We start from the raw sequence: 20,246 nt of genomic DNA on the forward strand, positions 1-20,246 counted from the left end.
GAAGGTTGGTGGTCGTTGGTATAGGTGAGATAGAAAAAGTATTAAGAAAAATGAGACTAGAAAATCAATAATACGGAGGAAACAAATTATCCTAATTTTAGCATGATAACCAACTATGGAAACCTTTCAAACAGAGCTATCTGGACTTCTCCGTATAATAGAGGAAGGAGATAGATGTTTGGGCTTACTGAAGAATAGACAAGGCTATATGAACTTTCTACGAAAGACTATAGGAGTATGAAAGAAGTTAGAAAAAACCATGAACTATTAGTACTGCTGGAGGTCACGTGCATGCCCAGCAATCCTTGAATAGAAGCTTTCCATGCTTTGTCTTACTTTTTCAAAGCTCTTTTCGAAGCTCTTCTAAATACATCGTAGTCATTATAATATCGTCCAACCACCCACGCCCCACCACGCCCCATTTCAATGATTCCTCCAAGAATCTCGTTCGATGCTGAAAAGCTCCTATTTTTGGCTCTCTCCCTTTTCCCGATTGTCGTCACCTTGAGCAATGGCACTCACCCAGCAGTGGCGCAGGGAAGCAACAACAGCAATCCAACAACGATCGCGGTGAACGTTGGGGTGATCCTTGATCTGGAGACGCAGGTGGGTCAGATGGGATTGACCCGCATTAACATGTCTCTCTCTGATTTTTATAGTTCCAACCCTTCCTACAAGACTAGGCTCGTCCTCAACGTTAGAGACTCCAAACGAGATGAGGTTGCCACCGCTGCTGCAGGTTCTCTCTCTCTCTCTCTCTCTCTCTCTCTCTCTCTCTCTCTAACATACTGATTGGTCGCGATGCTTGACTAGAAATATACAATGGCACCAGCTTTTGGGTTAGCATTTTTGTACTTCTGTTGATCGTGTTGAAGATTGTTTTGGTTAGTCTTTTTTTTGTACCGAATTTTATGGGGCTAAATCTCTGCTCGAACTTCGAAGGGGTTGGTCTTGTGTTAATACACATATTGCGGAAGAGCATAAACTATTATATGCATCTGTTTGTGTGATGCAAGAAGAAACCAATTATTGTTCTCAACGACATATTTGGAAATCAAATGGAAATTTCAGCTTCTATATATTTGAAAAGTGAAAAGAATCCCCAGCTAAGTTTTCAAAGACACAACGACATTTGAGTGTTCCATTCAAAGCAATATGCATTCTCGTAGCAGTGATTGTTCAAGCAACAATTTCCAAAGCTCCATGAAGGAACGACCAAGCTTAAGTTTACCAAAAAAGAAAGAGACCAAGATTTTTCCTCATCCTCACGAACTCTTTGTCACCAATCTGTACTCACTCTCTTAGCTGCCTTGTTTATGATTTTCTTTCCCCCTTTCAAATTTAATGACTGCAATATATTAGAAGGGCTTTTTATTATCGTGAAAATGAAGTCCTTATCATCTTATGAGAGGATCAAAGATGACATGAAGTTGAACTTAAAGATTCAACAGAGAAAAGTCCACCTTCTCTATCATCTCATATTGCCCCAAAATAAACAGATGTACATAAATTTGTGGATACAAAGTTTCATCTTGATAAAGTCGTGCGAACAGGATTCTTGTTTATAATCTTGGATGGGGAAATATTGGACTACTATTGCTTGCTCTATTCTTGAAGAGTATAAAACTCTCCTGTGACTCTCGCCCGCGTAAGTGTAGTAAAAATTTATAAAATTATGTCTACATGTATATGATAAGTGAACCCTATTAGAAATCATCTCACTAAAGACACATGCTATATAGCTACAGTTTCGGAAAAAGAGCCTAACATTATTGTGCTTTTCGGGTTAGAAATATAATTGTTTTTGCGGAGATGGTTGATAAAGAAAATTAAAAATTTATCTTTGGGAAAAAATGTACATAGAACATATCTCTACATAATTATACTATTTTTTTCCAGTTGAGCCATGCATAACGATTTGGTATCGAGTTGAATCAGCGATTAATTATTTCCGGGAAATGGTGTTTTGATGGTCAAATAAAACAACTCAGGTTTGAAGTTCAACCAAATAATTGTCAATAAATGAAAGGAGTTTAATATGGATGTTGAGAGGCTTGACATATATCATATACATCACAAAGGTCTGTCCTCATAAAATTCATAGACTTGGGGCTTGGATTCCAGAGTGGAATTTTCAAATGGCATGAGATAAAGAGGTCAACTTAACGATGAAAAAGAATCAGCTCGATCGTCCTGGGCCATTTTATCCTCCTGTTTTGTTCTTGACATTACTTCTTTCGAAAGAATTAGTTTATGCTTGGTTTGCAATATCATATGCCAAACGACATCTAAGGCGGCAACCGAATGCCTGCACTATGCTTAATAAATTAAATCTTTCAACAACCTCATGAGGTGGTTTCAGTTGGTAAAAAATGGAGGCGCGGCCTTGATTCCCTCCACGTAGTACAATTAATTTCATGAATCTGCAGTTTGCTTAATTAAAGTGCACTTTCTTGACATTAATAACTTTTGCATTTTCACACAACTGTTCATCATGTCTGAAATTACGTTAGATCCAAATGGGAAGGTTCGACTATGTTTCATGAGTATAATTTCATATATACTTGAAAATAAGAGGTTTCACTTACCCGTGTTGGAGCAATTTACATTGTATCATCTCAAGGACATGTTGAATTAGGAGTCTAGTCATAATGAAAAAAACTCCAGTGATACATTCAACTTCATAAACATTTTATTAACACGGGTCAATATCACTATAATGAACGGAGAAAATGGAGAGGTTTTAATTATTAGTATATACATACTGTTTAAATAATATCAAGTACGAGTTCTTTCCCAACTTCAACTTCCTATGTTTCCTTTTTCTTAAACATTTCTATTTTTTATGATATTGCATCAAGTTTTAGTTGAGTTCTGATCAATACTATGCCTTTTCCACTAAGAATTTATATTATTATCTGACTTATTATTATTGTTTCACCGTATTTTCTGGTTCACCCGTGCAGCACTTGATCTGATAAAGAATAAGCAAGTCCAAGCTATAATAGGCCCTCAAGGTTCAGCGCAAGCAGACTTCCTCATTCACCTCGGAGACAAATCTCATGTGCCCGTCGTCTCTTTTTCTGCCACTACTCCTCCCCGTAGTTCTCTTCGGAGTCCATACTTCCTTCGAGCCGCGCAAATTGACTCGTCCCAAGTGAATGCCATAAGCGCAGTCATTCAAGCTTTTGGCTGGAAAGAAGCGGTCCTCATATACGTGGACAACGAGTTCGGAGCAGGTATTATACCCTCTCTTACCGAAGCTTTGGAAGAAGTCAACACGCGAGTGCCCTATAGGAGCCCCATTTCTCCTTCAGCGACGGACGATCAAATTCTGCGGGAACTCTACAAATTAATGACGATGCAAACAAGGGTCTTCATTATGCACGTGTTACCTAGCTTTGGTTCTCGGCTATTTGCCAAAGCAAAAGAGGTGGGAATGATGAACGAAGGTTATGTGTGGATCTTGACTAGGGGAATTACTGACCTATTGAGTTCTGTGGATTCATCTGTTGTCGCAAGTTCGATGCAAGGAGTATTGGGCATTACGACTTATGTCCCGGACACGCCAAACCTGGACAACTTCATGGCCCGATGGAAGACGAAATTCCCACAAGACCATCAATCTGTCCTTAATCCTACATTGAACATTTTCGGATACTGGGCTTATGACGCTACTTGGGCTCTGGCAATGGCTATCGAGGAAATGGGTACGACAAATTTTGCCTTCCAGATATTGAATGCTTCAACAGATGGAACAGATCTCGGCACTATTGGGGTCTCTCAAAATGGTCAGGGACTTCTCCAAGAACTAGCCAATTCAAAATTCATGGGCCTCGCCGGAAATTTTAGCCTCGTCGATGGGCAATTAGAGTTGTCGGTGTTCCAGATTGTTAATATCAATGGCAATGCAGCAAGAGGGATTGGGTTTTGGACGCTAGAAAATGGGCTGCTGAGAGATTTGAATTCATTGAATACAAGCAAATATTCCACTTCTAAGAGTAATCTCAAAGCGGTAATGTGGTCAGGAAATTCAACCTCTATTCCTAAGGGTTGGGAGATTCCCATGAAAGGGAAGAGGTTGAAAATCTTAGTTCCCGTGAAGAACGGTTTCAATCAATTCGTGATGGTGACTCGAGATCCTATCACGAATACATTCCAAGTCACTGGATTCTGTATTGACGTCTTTCAAGCCGTGATAGAAAAATTGCCTTATGCTGTGGCTTACGACCTTATTCCGTTTGCCTTGCCTAACGGAAGTAGCGCTGGCAATTACAATGACATGATCGATCAAGTTTTTTACCAGGTGAGATAACTTATTGCATTAGATGTTGAAACTTAGTGTGCTATAAAGGGGTTGACAAAGAAAACGTTTCCCTTTCTTTTATTGGAACAGAATTATGATGCAGTGGTGGGTGATACGACGATAATTGCGAATAGATCATTATATGTGGACTTCACCTTACCATACTCCGAATCGGGGGGTGTGATGGTCGTGCCGTACAAGGACAACAAGCGCAAGAATGCTTGGGTTTTCTTGAAGCCACTTACTTGGGACCTTTGGCTAACCACCATATGCTTCTTTGTATTTATAGCATTGGTCGTGTGGATTCTCGAACATCGGATTAACGAAGATTTCAGGGGTCCGGCCAAGCATCAAGTTGGAACGAGCTTCTGGTTTTCCTTTTCAACTATGATCTTCGCACAAAGTACTTGTCCTCACTTTTATAGATCAATTGAATATTACAATTTACATATCATTGTCGGAGAATTTACAGGCTTACCCTTAATTTGGATTGTAGGGGAGAGAGTACTTAGCAACCTAGCGAGATTTGTTGTGATCGTGTGGGTTTTCGTGGTACTTACACTAACGCAAAGTTATACGGCAAGTTTGAGCTCTCTTTTGGTGGTGAAAAATCTTCAACCAACTGTGACTGATATAGATCAACTCCTAAAGAGTGGAGAAAATGTGGGATACAAACAAGGCTCTTTTGTTTTAGGAATGCTAAAGCAAATGAAGTTCGATGATTCCAGACTTATATCGTATCGCTCTCCTGAAGAATGCAATGCGCTTCTTTCCAATGGAAGTACAAAGGGCGGGATCGCAGCAGCATTCGACCAAGTCCCCTACATGAAACTGGTTCTTTCTCAATATTGCAACAAATATAAAATGATCCCAGCATTTAAAACTGCTGGATTTGGCTTCGTAAGTTTTTTTCCTATATTTTAGCCAAAAAATAAAACCCTCAAAACTTTTTTATTTTTGGTCGAAGCCCCTCAAACTTTTCAATTACTTAGATTAATCGTTATTTCTTTGATTAAAAATGCTTCTTTTGGTTTATAGGTTTTCCCCAAAGGGTCTCCACTAGTACCGGATATTTCACAAGCAATCCTCAATTTAACTGAAGGGCGTAAAATGACGGAAATCGAAAACATGTGGCTTACACCAAAAACCAACTGCCCGAATTCAATTTCCTCGGCTTCTTCCAACAGCTTAGGTCTTGACAGTTTCTGGGGCCTATTCTTGACCGTTGGAGTTGCTGCAGTTTTAGCTCTCCTCATTTTCATGGTCATGTTCATCAAAAGGAATTGGCATGAAGTAACAAGTTCTTCAGGTTCATTTTGGGGTAAAATTGTTGTACTGGGAAGAAGATTTTACCAAAGAGACCTCAATTCCCATACTTTTAGGAAAGACACATTTAGAGATAGCAGTATGGATGATGGTAGCATTGAGGTTGCAGCAGTTGAAACTTGAAAAAAAAATTCCTTCCCCCAAAAGTCCATCCAGCGACTCCAATTAAATCAACAAAGTTTTAACCAATGAGCAGGGCACACTATCTGCAGAACAAGGACTTTCTGATTGTGTAGACAAAGGATGGCCAGAGATAGTGATAAACGTCGAGATCTGCCAAGGTCAATTGAGAGAGATACATACCTCTAGAACCTTAGATACTAAATTTATAATCCTTGAGTAGTTGAAGTTTGTACATTAAGATGACAATATATTCCCCCTCATTCCCTTCTCACGTAAGGTCTGCCATTAATACTGCTTATTGTCTAATCAAAGAATATAAACCCAGGGTGGATACGAAGGTATTAGCTTCTCTTGTAATGTAATCGGTTATGATAGTGTTTATTGTTATTTTGATTATGTTCCGCAAAGTATCTGAACTTAGTAATAAAACATGATTTCTCAAACTAATATCTATCTGTATAGTATGAGCCTAGTAGAATAGGTTTGAATGGTCATTAGTCAATGGTCCGGCTTTCTTGAAAATCCGAACTGATAGGTGCGAATCCGAATCCGAATCCAAGCCTAACCCGACCCGAACTGAAAACCTGATTCGGTTCAGTTCATTTGGTTTTCCTGTTTTTGCCTTGCCCTTGTCAAACCGGGTCGCTATAAGGCCTTCCCCCTATTTGGTGTATAGTTTGGTTCATTTCTGGTCCCTTTGCCATCCTAGAAGTTTCTTAGGAGCCACTCCTTGTTCAAGCTCTCTAACTCCAACGACCAATCTCTGCCCTCGTCGGACCGGGTCATTCCAGTCCATACCGCAACCACAGCGAAAAGGACCAAAATAGATATGGCAAACCAAACTATCACGAACAAATATGTAGATTGACATCCAGACCAACGATTTACCACCATCACCTTGAACTTCTCTCGCTGGTAATTACCATTGACAGTCACAAGAACACGTCAAAAAAAGAGCAATAATAAAGAACAATAAGGACGTGGGTTTAGATTTAGTCTCGGTAACAAAGAAATCTGACTGAAATCAAACTCGACACATGATGGAATTTCTCTAGCGTAACCCAAATTTATACTCAGAGCAACAAAAAAACCGAAGACACGGATGCACGAACTTGGTTTGGGATTTTCGTCAAACATATAGTGAGAATAGATGGAAGGTGCTGACCACTTTTTAGGCCTTGAACCCAGACCTAGACCCAAACAAGGAAATGCTCGACATCAAATAAATCAACTTAGTTGGACACAAAACACTCGAGAACCAAAGAAAGTGAGCTCGGCTCATCCGTAAAACAGAATGGAGCAGAGCAAAAGGATCCGCAGGGGTGAGCGTGTAATCTCGGAGGTCCCTACCTGGCTCGAAGATGGTGGCTAGAGGGCGAGTTCGAGACAAATCAAACTATTGCTAGCCGCTTCGCAAGGTGTCCGAGCCGAGATCCTTAGGTAGAGAGGCTCGAGCCAAACAACCAACGAGACTCACTGGAAATGCCGGGAAGCAGGAGAGAGAAAATTGTGAAGAGGGAGGATACCGGCAGGAGGTCATTAAGGCGCCGACAGGAAAACCAAGACGTGTTTTCTCTTCTTCTTCTTTTCCCCTTTGCGCGAGAGAGCTCTTCTTTGTGAACGCCCAGACCTCTCTTTTTTATATTAAATAAGAAAAAGCTCTCTTTTGTCCTCTTATAGCCGCCAGCCCCGGTCTCCAAATATGGCAAAAGGTTAAGTCATTTCTTCCCTAAGATTTTGCGATACGGTGACGTTTGGGCGAATGAGGAGGTGCCATGTGGCATAAGAATTTCAGGTGTAAAGAGAGATAGGGGTGAGCGTAGTTCCCGGATAGAACCGAGAACCGGAGAACCGAACCGCAGGTTTCGGTTCCGGTTCCCGGAACCGGCAGAACCAGAACCAGTCAAAGTTATTAAAAAAAATAATAATCCTATAACACATTATTTCTCTTTTTCCCCCACGTGATTCCCCCCTCTTCCCCTTTCTTTTTCTCTCTCTCTTTCTTTTCTCCACTTTTTCCTCTCACGTCACTTCCTGGCCCCCCCCAACTTTTTTTCTTTTCTTCTCTCTCCTCTTTCCCCCTCTCTCGGCCGAAACCCCCCCCTTCTTCTCTTCTTCTTCTTCTTCTTCTTCTTCTTCCTTTCCTCTTGCTCGCTGTTGCTTCACCCACCACCACATTGCCGCCTCACGCTCTACTCACCACCACCACCTCTTGGCCACCGAACCACCACCACCACCCCGCCGCCCCACGCTCGTCCGACAAGCCGTCTCGCCGTTGAGCCCAACGAGTTGTCGCGCCGTTCGCGCCGCCCCTCACCGCCGTGAGCCACCGCCGCTGTACCCAAGCCACTGTCACCATCTCTTGCCACCGCTCTCTCGGCCGTCCAGGCCGTCATTGCTCAGAACCGCCACCGCCTCCGCCAAAACCGATCTCTTCCCCCCTTGGCCGTGGGTTGAGCCGCGACCGCTGCCGTCTTCGTCGCGCCGTCCGTGCCGCCGTTGGTGCCATGAGACTCGTGTCTTCTTCGCCGTCGCGCCGCCGCGTGCTCACGCCGCCCAACCTCCCTCGACACCCTCGAAGTTCTTGGGGTTCATGTGGAATCCCCCGTCCCGGGTCATGGAGCTTGCTGCTATCATGGCCATTGCACTTACGAATGGAGGGGTTGGTGAATTTTTCTTCTACTGTTCTGTCTCTCTTTCTGTTTTAGGGTAAAATTTGAGTTTTTGTGAAAGATGGTATCCATTTGTTTCTGATTCTTCCTTTGCAGGGCAAGCCTCCAGATTGGCAAGATTTCATAGGCATAGTCACTGTTTATAAACTCCACTATTAGCTTTATCGAGGAGAACAATGCCGGTAATGCTACGGTTTGAAGAGCTCGCTAAATCGATTCTAACCACTGAAGTCGAGGTTATCTAATGAACTCAGAGCATGTGCATTGCTTTTTTGGCTTCGATAGTTAGTTTTAAAATGGCTTATTTTGCTTTATGTTGCGTTCTTTTTATAGGAAACAAAGTGATAATCATAATATAGAAGAAGCCAAGAAATTGACCCATTAACCTTATGCTTCAGTTTCTGGGCATCCCTTAACCGAGTCGTTACTATACTTTGGATCAATTGGCTAGTGCTGTGCTGGCGCACTTCATCTTGAAGGAGAAACTACACAAGCTAGGGATGTTGGGCTGTGTGATGTGCATTGTCGGTTTTGTCATAATTGTCATCCACGCACCGCAAGAAAGTCCCATTACTTCTGTTCAAGAAATATGGATTATGGCGACTCAAACAGGTCAGTCTTCAGGCCTGGTTTATGTGTTCTTTATACGATCGCTGATTTGCTGATAACTGACTGCATTTACATATCTTTTTCAGCTTTTCTGCTTTACGTCGACTTGGTAATCATGTTGGTGTTCATCCTGGTTTCCATTTTTCACCTAGATGTGGGCACACGGATGTGCTAGTTTACACCGGCATCCGCTCATTAATGGGCTCTCTCTCGGTAAATCAACTGCTTCTGCATCTTTTGGGATTTTTCTTCCTTCCAACCTACTTTAGTGTATTTACGCCAACCAAATTGTTGGAAGCTCCACTTAAACACAAGAGTTGACCTTGCATCGTTAGCTTTAGGTAGATCATTGATTCGGGGTGCGGGAGGCTCATCACCAGGGGACAAATTGTATTCTTTTCTGATTCATTTTGTCCTGTCAAAACAAAGTTAATGAGTTACAATAATTGTTGTGGGGACATGTCTAAATTACTTCTGCATATGGGTATTTTTTCTTTCTCGTTTTCATAAGTTGTATGATCTATCTGCAGGTGATGAGTGTGAAAGCCCATGGGACTTCTTTGAAGTTGACTTTTGAGGGGAAGAATCAGTTGATCTATTCCGGAGACTTGGTTCTTTATGTTGGTGGTGGCTACATTTGTAGTTACCCAAATGAATTATCTCAACAAGGTCCGTCCCAAGATGTTATCCAACTTTAATTAGCTAACTTGCTTAATGCTGAATTTGTAAATTTCATTTGTCATTGCCTCACAACAATCGATAATATTGAATGACACCAAATTTCCTCTTTTACAATAACTTTTACTTTTCCCATATGTTGAGATTACATAATATTGGGAGAAAAGGAAGTCATTGAATATATGCATCTTTCTTAACTAGATTTTCACCTGTAAACTTGAAAATCTATGTTCCTGTGGCCTTTTGGCAAGGTTACTGCCCTCCTTCTTCATTGCTGGATGTGATCTGTCCTTTTCATTTACCTATGTGGTAATTCTTTATGTTGGGATTGGAGAGTCAAATCTCTTGCTTCAGAAACTATTTACAGTTGTTTTTTTTATTGCAAAAGGTTTCTTTGGGTTCTGTTTACTTGTGGATGATATAGTGCTTGATGAGAGCTTATCTTAAGAGCTTTTCTTAGTCTACTTGGTTTCTCTTTGGTTTGTCTATTTCCTTTTTGTTATAGTTCAAATCTGAAAATGAAAAAAAAAAGAAAAAAAGAACACATTGGAACTGGAACCGACCACGGAACCCGTGACAGGGTAGGTTCCAGTTCTTGGTTCTCGACGGGTAGGTTCCGAGGTTCCAAAAATGAGGAACCTGTGCCCGAGGGTAGGTTCCAGGTTCCGGTTGGAACTGTAAGGAACCGGGAACCGCTCACCCCTAGAGAGAGATGCACAGTCTAGAGTCGAATTGGGCTGAGCTCTATTTGGCCAAGCAAATCCCAATCAAATAGGATCTCCTCGAATCTTTGCGATCTTTCACAATTAATCTTTCACAATTAATGAAATTTCCAGAGATATCATCGGGAAAATTAAGATATTGACAATGCTTGTGTGATATATTTTGTAAGTTTTTTGAAGAAAAGAATCTGTTTTTCTTATTTCTCATAGAGTGATTACAATGAGTATAAATACATGAACAGAGAATCTAAATTAGGTAAGAAACCTATTTAGGTAACGATCCTAAGTTGCCTCTAATCTCTATCAATATCTAAAAACAAATCACATAATATTACGTAATATATTCACGTAATATAATCAGGGAGAAATTCTAGAAGATTTCCTAATACATTCCAACACTCCCCCTCAAGCTGGCTTGAAGATGTCTTCCATAGACAGCTTGTTCACTAGATGAATGAATTGCCTTCTATGTAATCCCTTGGTCAGAATGTCAGCAACCTGATCATCACTTGAAATATACGGCATACAAATTAGTCCGCTATCAAGTTTTTCTTTGATGAAGTGTTTATCAACTTCCACATGCTTTGTCCGTTCATGTAACACGGGATTATGAGCAATTGCAATTGCTGCCTTATTGTCGCAATATACTTTCATTGGTATGGAACTTGGAATTTGTAGTTCATCTACCATACCTTTAATCCACATAACTTCGCATACACCATGTGCTACTGACCGAAATTCAGCTTCAGCACTGCTTCTTGCCACCACACTCTGTTTTTTACTCTTCCAGGTGACTAAATTACCACCAACAAATGTGCAGTAGCCTGAAGTAGATCTCCTATCCATATTGCTTCCAGCCCAATCTGCATCTGTGAACACCTCAATTTCCAGATGTCCATGTTTTTCAAACATTAGACCCTTACCAGGACTTCTCTTCAAGTAGTGTAGAATTCTATATACTGCTTCAAAATGCCTTGGCCCTGGTGAGTGCATGAACTGGCTCACCATACTTACAGCAAACGATATATCAGGTCGAGTATGAGATAAGTAAATAAGTCGACCAACAAGCCTTTGATACCTTTCTCGGTCTATTACTTCTTCAGCCTTGGCAAGTTCAAGCTTCATATTTGGTTCCACGGGGTCTCGCCGCTTTACATCCTAATAGACCTGTCTCTTTGAGCAGATCAAGAACATATTTGCGTTGATTTATAAAAATGCCCTTTTTTGATCTCGCAAATTCTATTCCAAGAAAATATTTCAAGACACCCAAATCCTTAACTTCAAATTCCTCGGCCAACTTACCTCGCAAGCTTTCTAACTCAACTTTGTCATCACCAGTCAATATTATATCATCAACATAGACGATTAGAATTGCACGCTTACCTTCCTTTGAGTGTTTATAGAATAGAGTGTGATCTCCTTGACTTTGGTGATAGCCAAACCTTTTAACCACCTTCCCGAATCGTTCAAACCACGCTCTTGGAGATTGTTTAAGTCCATACAGCGACTTTTTTAATCTACAAACTTTGCCTTCACTTTCTGCAAAACCTGGTGGTAAACTCATAAATACTTCTTCCTCCAAGTCACCATTCAAGAATGCATTCTTCACGTCTAACTGATGTAAGGGCCAATCAAATGCAGCGGCCAAAGATAGTAAAATTCGAATAGAATTTATCTTGGCAACTGGGGCAAAAGTCTCCTGATAGTCCACTCCATAAGTTTGAGTGAACCCCTTTGCCACCAGCCTTGCTTTATATCGCTCAACACTCCCATCGGGTTTACATTTTACAGTAAATACCCATTTACAGCCAACAATCTTTTTTCCTTCTGGTGCATCAACCAACTTCCATGTGCCATTCTTCTTAAGTGCAAGCATTTCATCCTCAACAGCCATCTTCCACTTTGGATCCTTCAAAGCTTCATGGATATTTCTAGGAATAGATATGTGAGACAGATTTGACACAAATGCTCTATGATGATGAGACAACTTTTGGAATGACACATGTTTTGATATAGGATGCTGAGTACATGATCTAACTCCTTTTCTAAGAGCTATAGGCATATCAAGATTAGAAGCATTAGTATCAGAATTTAAGACAGGAATGGAGGGAAAATTAGTACTACTAGGATCACCTGACGACGAAGGCAAGAGATCATCTCTCGGGGCTGCAGACAGATGAGGCTCCAAGACAAAGTTCTGATCTGCAACATTTGAAGAGTTTTCCTTCTAGTATAAACCTGAAGCTCGGGCTTGTTGATCACATTGTGATCTTGAACTTTTTCTCCCCCTATCCTTGACACATCAAGATTTGGCAAAGGTGTTTTCAAACTCGAAGATTTAAACAAAGGAGTAGGAAGGACAGGAGAATTAATCTCTTCACTAACTTCGCCATTCTCCCCCTGAAGAGATTTGTTAGAAAAAAAAACGGTTGTGACTCAAGAAAAGTTACATCCATAGTGATATGAGTTTTACCAGTATGTGGATTGTAACACTTGTAACCTCTTTGATTAGGTGCATACCCTATAAACACACACTTTTCATCCCGAGGATCTAATTTAGATCGACACTGAATTGGGAGATGGACAAATGTAGTGCAACCAAACACCCTTAGAGGAATATCAGAAAAAATACGAGCTGTGGGGTACACTTTTTTGAAACAATTTAAGGGAGTAGTGTAGTTTAATACCCGAGTAGGCAACCTATTAATTAGATAAGACGCTGTTAGCACAGCTTCCCCCCATAAGTATTTAGGTACATGCATTGAAAAACAGAGAGCACGTGATACTTCAAGGAGATGGCGATTTTTGCGTTCAGCAATGCCATTCTGTTGAGGTGTAGTTCGGCAAGTCGACTGGTGAAGGATGCCTTTTTCTGTCAAAAAACTCTCCAAAAATTGGTTATAATATTCAGTACCATTATCAGTACGAAGAATACTAATAGTAGTACGGAATTGAGTCATAACCATTTGATAAAAATTTTTGAACAATGACTCAACTTCAGACTTGGCGCTCATTAAGTATGTCCAACATAAACGGGTATGATCATCTATAAAGGTAACAAACCATCGTTTTCTGGTTTTTGTTGGCATGGGTGAAGGACCCCAAACATCACTATGGATTAAGTAAAAGGGAGATGATGCACGATACTGTTTTGGATTATAATGAGTACGATGACTTTTAGAAAAAAGACAATTGTCACAATGTAGTGAAGAAACATCCACATCTTTGAACAAATGAGAAAACAAATGTTTCAAATATCCAAAGCTAGGATGGCCTAATCTATGGTGCCAAACCATTATTTGTTCTTGAACAGGGGAAGAACTGAAAGTTCCATACGCCTGAGCTTTTTTATTAGAAACAAACTCTTCAAAATAGTAGAGACCATCCCTCATCTTAGCATTGCCAATCGTCTTCCCGAGATCTGATCCCAAACTCACAATGGGAAGCAAAAAAGACAACACGGCAATTAGACTCTTTAGAAAGTTTACTAACAGACAAGAGGCTGCAGGCTAACTTAGGAACATGCAGTACATTATGAAGTTTAATAGACTCAGAAAGTGGAACTAATCCTTTGCCTGCAATAGATGAAAAACTCCCATCGGCAATCCGAATTTTTTGGTTGCTAGGACAAGGAATATAGGATTTGAACAAATATGGAATATTAGTCATATGATCGGATGCCCCTGAATCAATGATCCAAGGTACAGATTGTGAACAACAAGAGAGGGCATTTAGATTTCTACCTTGGTGGGCAATCGAAACAGTAGGATTACCCGATACGGATCCAACCTGAAGTAGCTGCAGAAGATGGTTTAGTTGTTCTTTGTTGAAAGAGAATGCAGTGGCCTCATTAGCTGTAGGAGACATACGCTGAGAAGACTTATTATCACGGCTGAATGAAGTTGGTCTCCTTGCTTCACTAGTTGTAGAAGCTGGACGGCCATGAATCCTCCAACATGTCTCCCGTGTATGACGGGGTTTGTTGCAGAAATCACACCAAATACGAGGTTTCCCATCTGATCTTCGCAAGTTAATGGGGATCTTGCTTACATTTGCCTCGGAAACTATTGTTGTAGGAACATGGCCCTTCTTGTCTTCAAATATAGTCAATGCTGAACCTTCCAATGATCCATCCTTTCCGCCGGTAGCTGACTTGCCCAGCATTATTCCCCGTCTACTTTCTTCTCTCCGAACCTCTGAGAAGACCTCTCCAATAGGTGGAAGAGGTTGCTTCGCAAGTATTCTGCCACGTACTTCATCAAACTCATCTCTAAGCCCTGCTAGGAAAGCGTAAATACGTTCTGCTTCTACAATTTTCCTGTATCGATTACCATCTTCAATACACGTCCACTCATGATCATTGAATACATCCAACTCCTGCCACAAACGTTTCAAAGAGTGAAAGTATTTTGTGACAGTTTCCTCTCCTTGTCGCATCTTCCCCAGCTTCAAGGTTAACTCGTAGATTTGAGATTGATTACCCAAATCTGAATACATCTCACACACCGCATCCCAGAGTTCCTTTGCGGTATAATAGCCCAGATAATTTGTACCGATATCTTCTTCCATGGAGTTGGTCAGCCACGTCATAACCGATGAATTCTCTGCATCCCAGACAGCCCAAGTGGGGTCATCTGTCGCTGGTTCTGCATTATCTCCAGTCAGATAGCCAATTTTTCCTCTACCCCGTATATACATTCGAACGGATTGAGACCACCGGAAAAAATTATCACCATTCAGCTTTATGGAAGTGATCTGAATGGGATGAGGTTCGGTGGACTTTGTAAGAAGTGATGGAGGGTTAGACTGGGTGGTTGATGATTCGTCCGACATAGTGATCGAACGGAAAAAAAAAAAAATTACTCGAGGTGAATAGATGAAGGACCTTTGGGCTCTGATACCATGAAGAAAAGAATCTGTTTTTCTTATTTCTCATAGAGTGATTACAATGAGTATAAATACATGAACAGAGAATCTAAATTAGGTAAGAAACCTATTTAGGTAACGATCCTAAGTTGCCTCTAATCTCTATCAATATCTAAAAACAAATCACATAATATTACGTAATATATTCACGTAATATAATCAGGGAGAAATTCTAGAAGATTTCCTAATACATTCCAACATTTTTCCTTATACCTTCTTTTCTTGTTGCCAGGATCAAAAAGCACGCAATGATGGGGGAACATTTTCGCCCTTCTATCAGCAGTGGCTTGCTCATAGGTGAATGTCTGCCTCGAAATCATGATTTCATAGTACTGCCTTAATTCTCTTTTCATTGTCTTTAACTGCCTGGGTTTAGTGCAGTGTGCAGAAACAGAACTGAAGCAAACTTATTCCGCTAGTCTTCTGCAATAAAAACATTGAGCTGGGTTTATTTTGACAGTTAATTGGCACGAAATTTGAGATAAAGCTGCGGTTTTGGCTCGCTCACCTTAGTAATTGATAAGGTTTGGCATTCGATTTCGAGCCTAAAAAATTTAGAGCCCACCCTTCCGGTTTTGGCTCTTCAAACATCTTTCCTGGATGAGTATGTATTTTAGTTGAGGGGTCTCCCCAATGCATCACATTTTCGTACTGCTTCCATAATAGAAACTTTTAGCTTCCCACCATCAACATCCGTTGGTGGAGCCTTGGTTTTAAATGGCTTTGTGGGGAGTGTTATTTTGGATTACTTTTGGTATGTCTCGCTCATTCTTGTTTCATGAAAGGTGGTAAACTTACCACAGCTGAAATATGGTTTAGATAAAGTTCAGTATGCTTCTTGTGTAGGAGATGGATAAACGACGTTTTACTAATAATTCAGAAGTTCTAATAGACTTCACTAAATTCCAATCGGCGGTCACACATTTTCTTGTCCTCAACATTAGCTACTGCTTAGTGCTTTCTACCCATAAATGGCCCCATTCTTTCGTGAGGTATGTCGAAAATTGTTGAAACAGGGCCCTATCGATCATTTGGACAACTCCACGATTGCCACACTTGGCATGTCCGTGACCATCCCCCTCGCAATGGTGGCAGACATGCTTGTTCGCGGCCATCGTTACTCTGCAATTTACATTGTGGGATGCGTCCAGGCACGTGTATGTTCCTTGCCCACATGTCACCTTTGATACAATCCGAAGTTATAAGCTGAACTTTTGCTTTTTCAATTGTATGATGTCGGTGCAAGCATGTTTGACGAAGCCCGTTTCGGACATTCTCACTGGCTTTTTCGTGTCAGATTTTTGCAGGATTCATCGTAGCCAATTTCTCAGATATGTTTGTGAAGAAACCAGAATCATGACACTTCGAGGGTGTTCAGACGAAAACTTTCGACTCATGGTGCAACTACTTACATGAGATCTTCCTCATAGTAAATGGCCCTGAAGTGTGTAATACACTGGCAAATCTCTAAGCAGTTTTCCGAACGCTGTTGTCACAGTGAGTAATGAGTTTATGCGCAACATGATAAAGAGGAAGACGGCAATTACAATTTTACCTGAAAAAACTTTACATTCCGAAATTACCGGTCTTTTCTTTAATTTTCCTGATAACAGTTGAATATTCCAAATAGCTGAAGATATCTGCAGATCGAAGAAATATAGAGAGCCAATGAAGTGTCGGTGACATGAGTAGATAAAGCGACTAAACAAACTTAATTTATTATAATAATGTAATGTAAGTTTGATAACCATTAGGATCCTTTTAACATGGAAGGGGAGTGGGGGGTTTGAATGGATCTTCTCAGGGGTTGGGGTGGGGATGAATTAGTTTCAGGTATAGGTTTCGACTCCCACACTCTGTAAAAAGGCAAGGCAAAAGTCTGAAAGCGAGAATTAGCATAGGAGTATAGTAGGACCACCCAAAAAAAAATGTAAGTTTGATTCTAATGGTTGTTAGCTTACTTCTGGCATTTCACCGTTTTGGTGCTATATGGAAGGTGCGAAGTGTAATGGATGTCAAGGATGCAGAATATAACAACTCAAATCAGATTTTCTGCTTTTGAACTTTTGAACTTTTTTTCCTTTTTTTTCTTCTGCTTTCAGTGCCTTGGATATAATTTTTATTTAATGCCGTGAACCTTTTAAGTATATGTGAATCTTAGAATACACTACTCTTTTTATGAAATTTTTCATATTTTTTAAAACTCTTTTTTATGGGAAAGTGAGTAGCTTTCATTATTGCGTGAAATGACAGTGTAACTTTCACTACAATGCACAATAAAATGGCAGTGCTGTTATAATTTTACGTATCATCTCTTTCTTTCTTTCAAATGGAGAACGGATAGTCACAAAAGTCACTACATCATACAATCACCGACTTGAGCTAACAAAGAAAATGACAGTCATTGTTATTCCTCAACCTAAGCAACTACTTGTAAAGCGTACACTTAATGATTCCTTCTTCTTCCGAACAATTTAAATGCGACCTAAGTCAACCGTGCTCATCTTGGGAACAGCACTTTGGCGCCAAACCTAACATGTCCACCGGGCACATCATAGATCACCTCAAATGTCCTAGGTTGTATGTTGCCGTAGACGCCGATGTCGGTGTCAGCGCCATTAGGCGTGAATGCTAAGCAAACGACACGCTCACCACGTAAAACATCCAACATGCCCACATGCCAATGCTAGGCAAACTTTGGAGATATCAGAGACTATGTAGAAATTGAATTTTTTTTTTTTAAAGGGAAGGGAATTTGAAGATTCTAGTGATGCAAAATGATAAAATTGAGCATGTAGATAGTTGGAATCACATGACAGTATTACTCATATGGCGAGAAATGTGAAGTATTTATGGATCACAAAAGCTTAAAGTACATTTTTAATCTAGAAGAATTGAACATGAGATGGAAGAGACGGTTGAAGCTTGTGAAAGATTATGATTTGTTTGTCCATTAATACAAGCAAGGCAAACATAGTAGCAAATGCCTTAAATCATTAGTCTTCTAGACGTGACTTTACTCACTACTTGGAAGTCTATTATTGAGGATATCAGCAAGTTGGACTTGAAAGTATTGGTTCATCATATTGGTGTTTCATCGACATAATCAAGTCTAAATAAAATGAAGAATCGCATATAAAGGAAAATCAAAGAAGGTGGAGAAGTTGGGAGACAAGTATATTCTTGACGTTTCGTGGTTTGTTGCGTGTTCCCAATGTTTCAAAGTTCAAAAAGGAGATATTGCAAGAAACTCATAGCATCATATTATAAATTCATTCAAAGGTCACTGAAATGTATTTTGTTTAAGAGAATACTTTTGGTGGATTACAAGAAGAATGATAATGTAATATTTGTCAATTAGTATCCAGTTTGTTGGAATATGGAAATTGAGCATTAGAAACTAGGTGAATAGTTGCATCCCCTCGAAATACTTAAATGGATGTGAGAGGATATCACCATAGATTTTATTGTTTGTCTACCAAGGATGCCAAGCAGTAAGAATACTCTATATGGGTGACTGTTGATTGACTAACTAAATCCCAAACTTTTTATCATGTTGATTTGGCCTTTCACTTGAAAAAATGACGACCTAGTGAGCATTGTTTTTTACAAAGATCCTAGATTTGTATCCAACTTTTAGAAAAGTTTACAAGAAGCGTTGGGTACTAAACGTAATTTCAGTATAACTTTTCACCCATAAACAAATGGACAGTCAAAGAGAACAATCCAAAAGTTAGAGGATGTGTCGAGACCCTATGTTAATGACTTTGATGGTCCTTGGGGTGAACATCTACATTTCGTAGGATTTTTTTTTTTTTTTTTATATAACAACCTCTATCATTTCAGCATTGAGATGATACATTTTGAAGCTTTGTATAGCTGAAAGTGTAGAACTCCTATTTCTTAGGATGTTGTGGGTGAGAAAAGACTAATCGACCTAGAATTCATTTAGCAATTGGAAGAGAAAAGTCAGGTTAGTTCCCGAATGTTTCAAAATAGCACAAAACCATCAAAAAATAAAAGTTATGTAGACCATAAAATGCACAAGGTAGAATTTAGTATAGACCTTAAAACCATTCGTTTTAATCGTACATTCCGATTTATATTACGGATTCATATATGCGCTGTGTCCGGTATAAAGTTTCTATGAATTACTGAATACATTTGTTAGTCAGATTTCATTTCTACCAAGTTTGAATCTCCCAGAATTTTGGTTGTCGTTTGTCTTGTGCTTTGCCATATTCCTGTGAATCTTCGTTGTATTTGTGGTTTGACTGCGAGCGTGAGCCCCGTGTGAATAGTGGTGGAGATGAACGGCTGTCCGGTGGCTGGAAGTCGCTTGCTATGACGATCCGGCGATGGTCGTACCAGTACGATGAGTAGAGTCTCTTCATGGTCTGGTGTGGTGAGCCCCGGCCATGGGCGTGTGTGTGGACTCTCTCTTCTCAGTTTGTACCGAGCAAAGAGTAAGAAGATGGCTTGGAGAAAAGAAGAGAGGGCATGGCCTCAATTGGTCTAATAAGATTCGGGTTATTTAGGCTGATGGATTCGGACTTGCTCGATCTAGTTAGTACGGGCTGGGCTTAGTATAGTTAGATTCAGATTGGGCTTGTTTATTAGAAAGTTGGCTTCGTTTCTAATTAAGGTAGGGGCCTTTTTGTCCTCAGCCCGACCTATAGGCTTGTTGCAGCCCATGATCGAACCGAGCCCCGAGGCCCAGCTCGTCCCTATTTTCGAATTAAAGAAAATACCAAAATATTAAAAAATTAAAATAAAATTAACTGAAAATTCCAAAAATATACATTTTTTAATTTAGAAAATCATAAAAACTTATAAAAATGCAAAAAATTCTATATATATATAGAAAATTCTGAAAATCCCAAA

At 40.1% G+C, this 20,246-nt stretch overlaps 1 protein-coding gene and 1 long non-coding RNA gene across 3 annotated transcripts; both read left to right on the top strand.

Moving 5' to 3' along the window:
- The first annotated feature begins 426 nt into the window (after nt 1–426).
- LOC120291812 (glutamate receptor 2.7-like) lies at nt 427–6,044 on the top strand. Its single transcript, XM_039309554.1, has 5 exons — nt 427–739; nt 2,967–4,306; nt 4,397–4,709; nt 4,803–5,206; nt 5,345–6,044. The coding sequence occupies exons 1-5, from the start codon at nt 427–429 to the stop codon at nt 5,753–5,755; spliced, it is 2,781 nt and encodes a 926-aa protein (XP_039165488.1). The 3' UTR covers nt 5,756–6,044.
- A 2,265-nt stretch (nt 6,045–8,309) lies between these two features.
- LOC120291121 lies at nt 8,310–9,251 on the top strand. 2 transcript variants are annotated; one of them, XR_005548964.1, is made up of 4 exons: nt 8,310–8,417; nt 8,524–8,663; nt 8,761–9,039; nt 9,123–9,251. It is a non-coding gene; the product is annotated as an uncharacterized LOC120291121 (long non-coding RNA). The 2 variants fall into 2 exon arrangements; XR_005548963.1 differs by having other exon boundaries at nt 8,374–8,663.
- Nucleotides 9,252–20,246: the final 10,995 nt, after the last annotated feature.

This window comes from Eucalyptus grandis, chromosome 3 (genome assembly GCF_016545825.1).
Source record: "Eucalyptus grandis isolate ANBG69807.140 chromosome 3, ASM1654582v1, whole genome shotgun sequence".
NCBI classification, from domain to species: Eukaryota; Viridiplantae; Streptophyta; class Magnoliopsida; order Myrtales; family Myrtaceae; genus Eucalyptus; species Eucalyptus grandis.

What these genes read in the sequence shown, in the direction of transcription:
- LOC120291812 (XM_039309554.1), top strand. Translation starts at nt 427, where the DNA reads ATGATTCCTCCAAGAATCTCGTTCGATGCTGAAAAGCTCCTATTTTTG. An exon ending in TCGATCAAGTTTTTTACCAG is followed by an intron (nt 4,307 to 4,396) that starts GTGAGATAACTT and finishes TTATTGGAACAG; the next exon opens with AATTATGATGCAGTGGTGGG. An exon ending in AAACTGCTGGATTTGGCTTC is followed by an intron (nt 5,207 to 5,344) that starts GTAAGTTTTTTT and finishes TTTGGTTTATAG; the next exon opens with GTTTTCCCCAAAGGGTCTCC.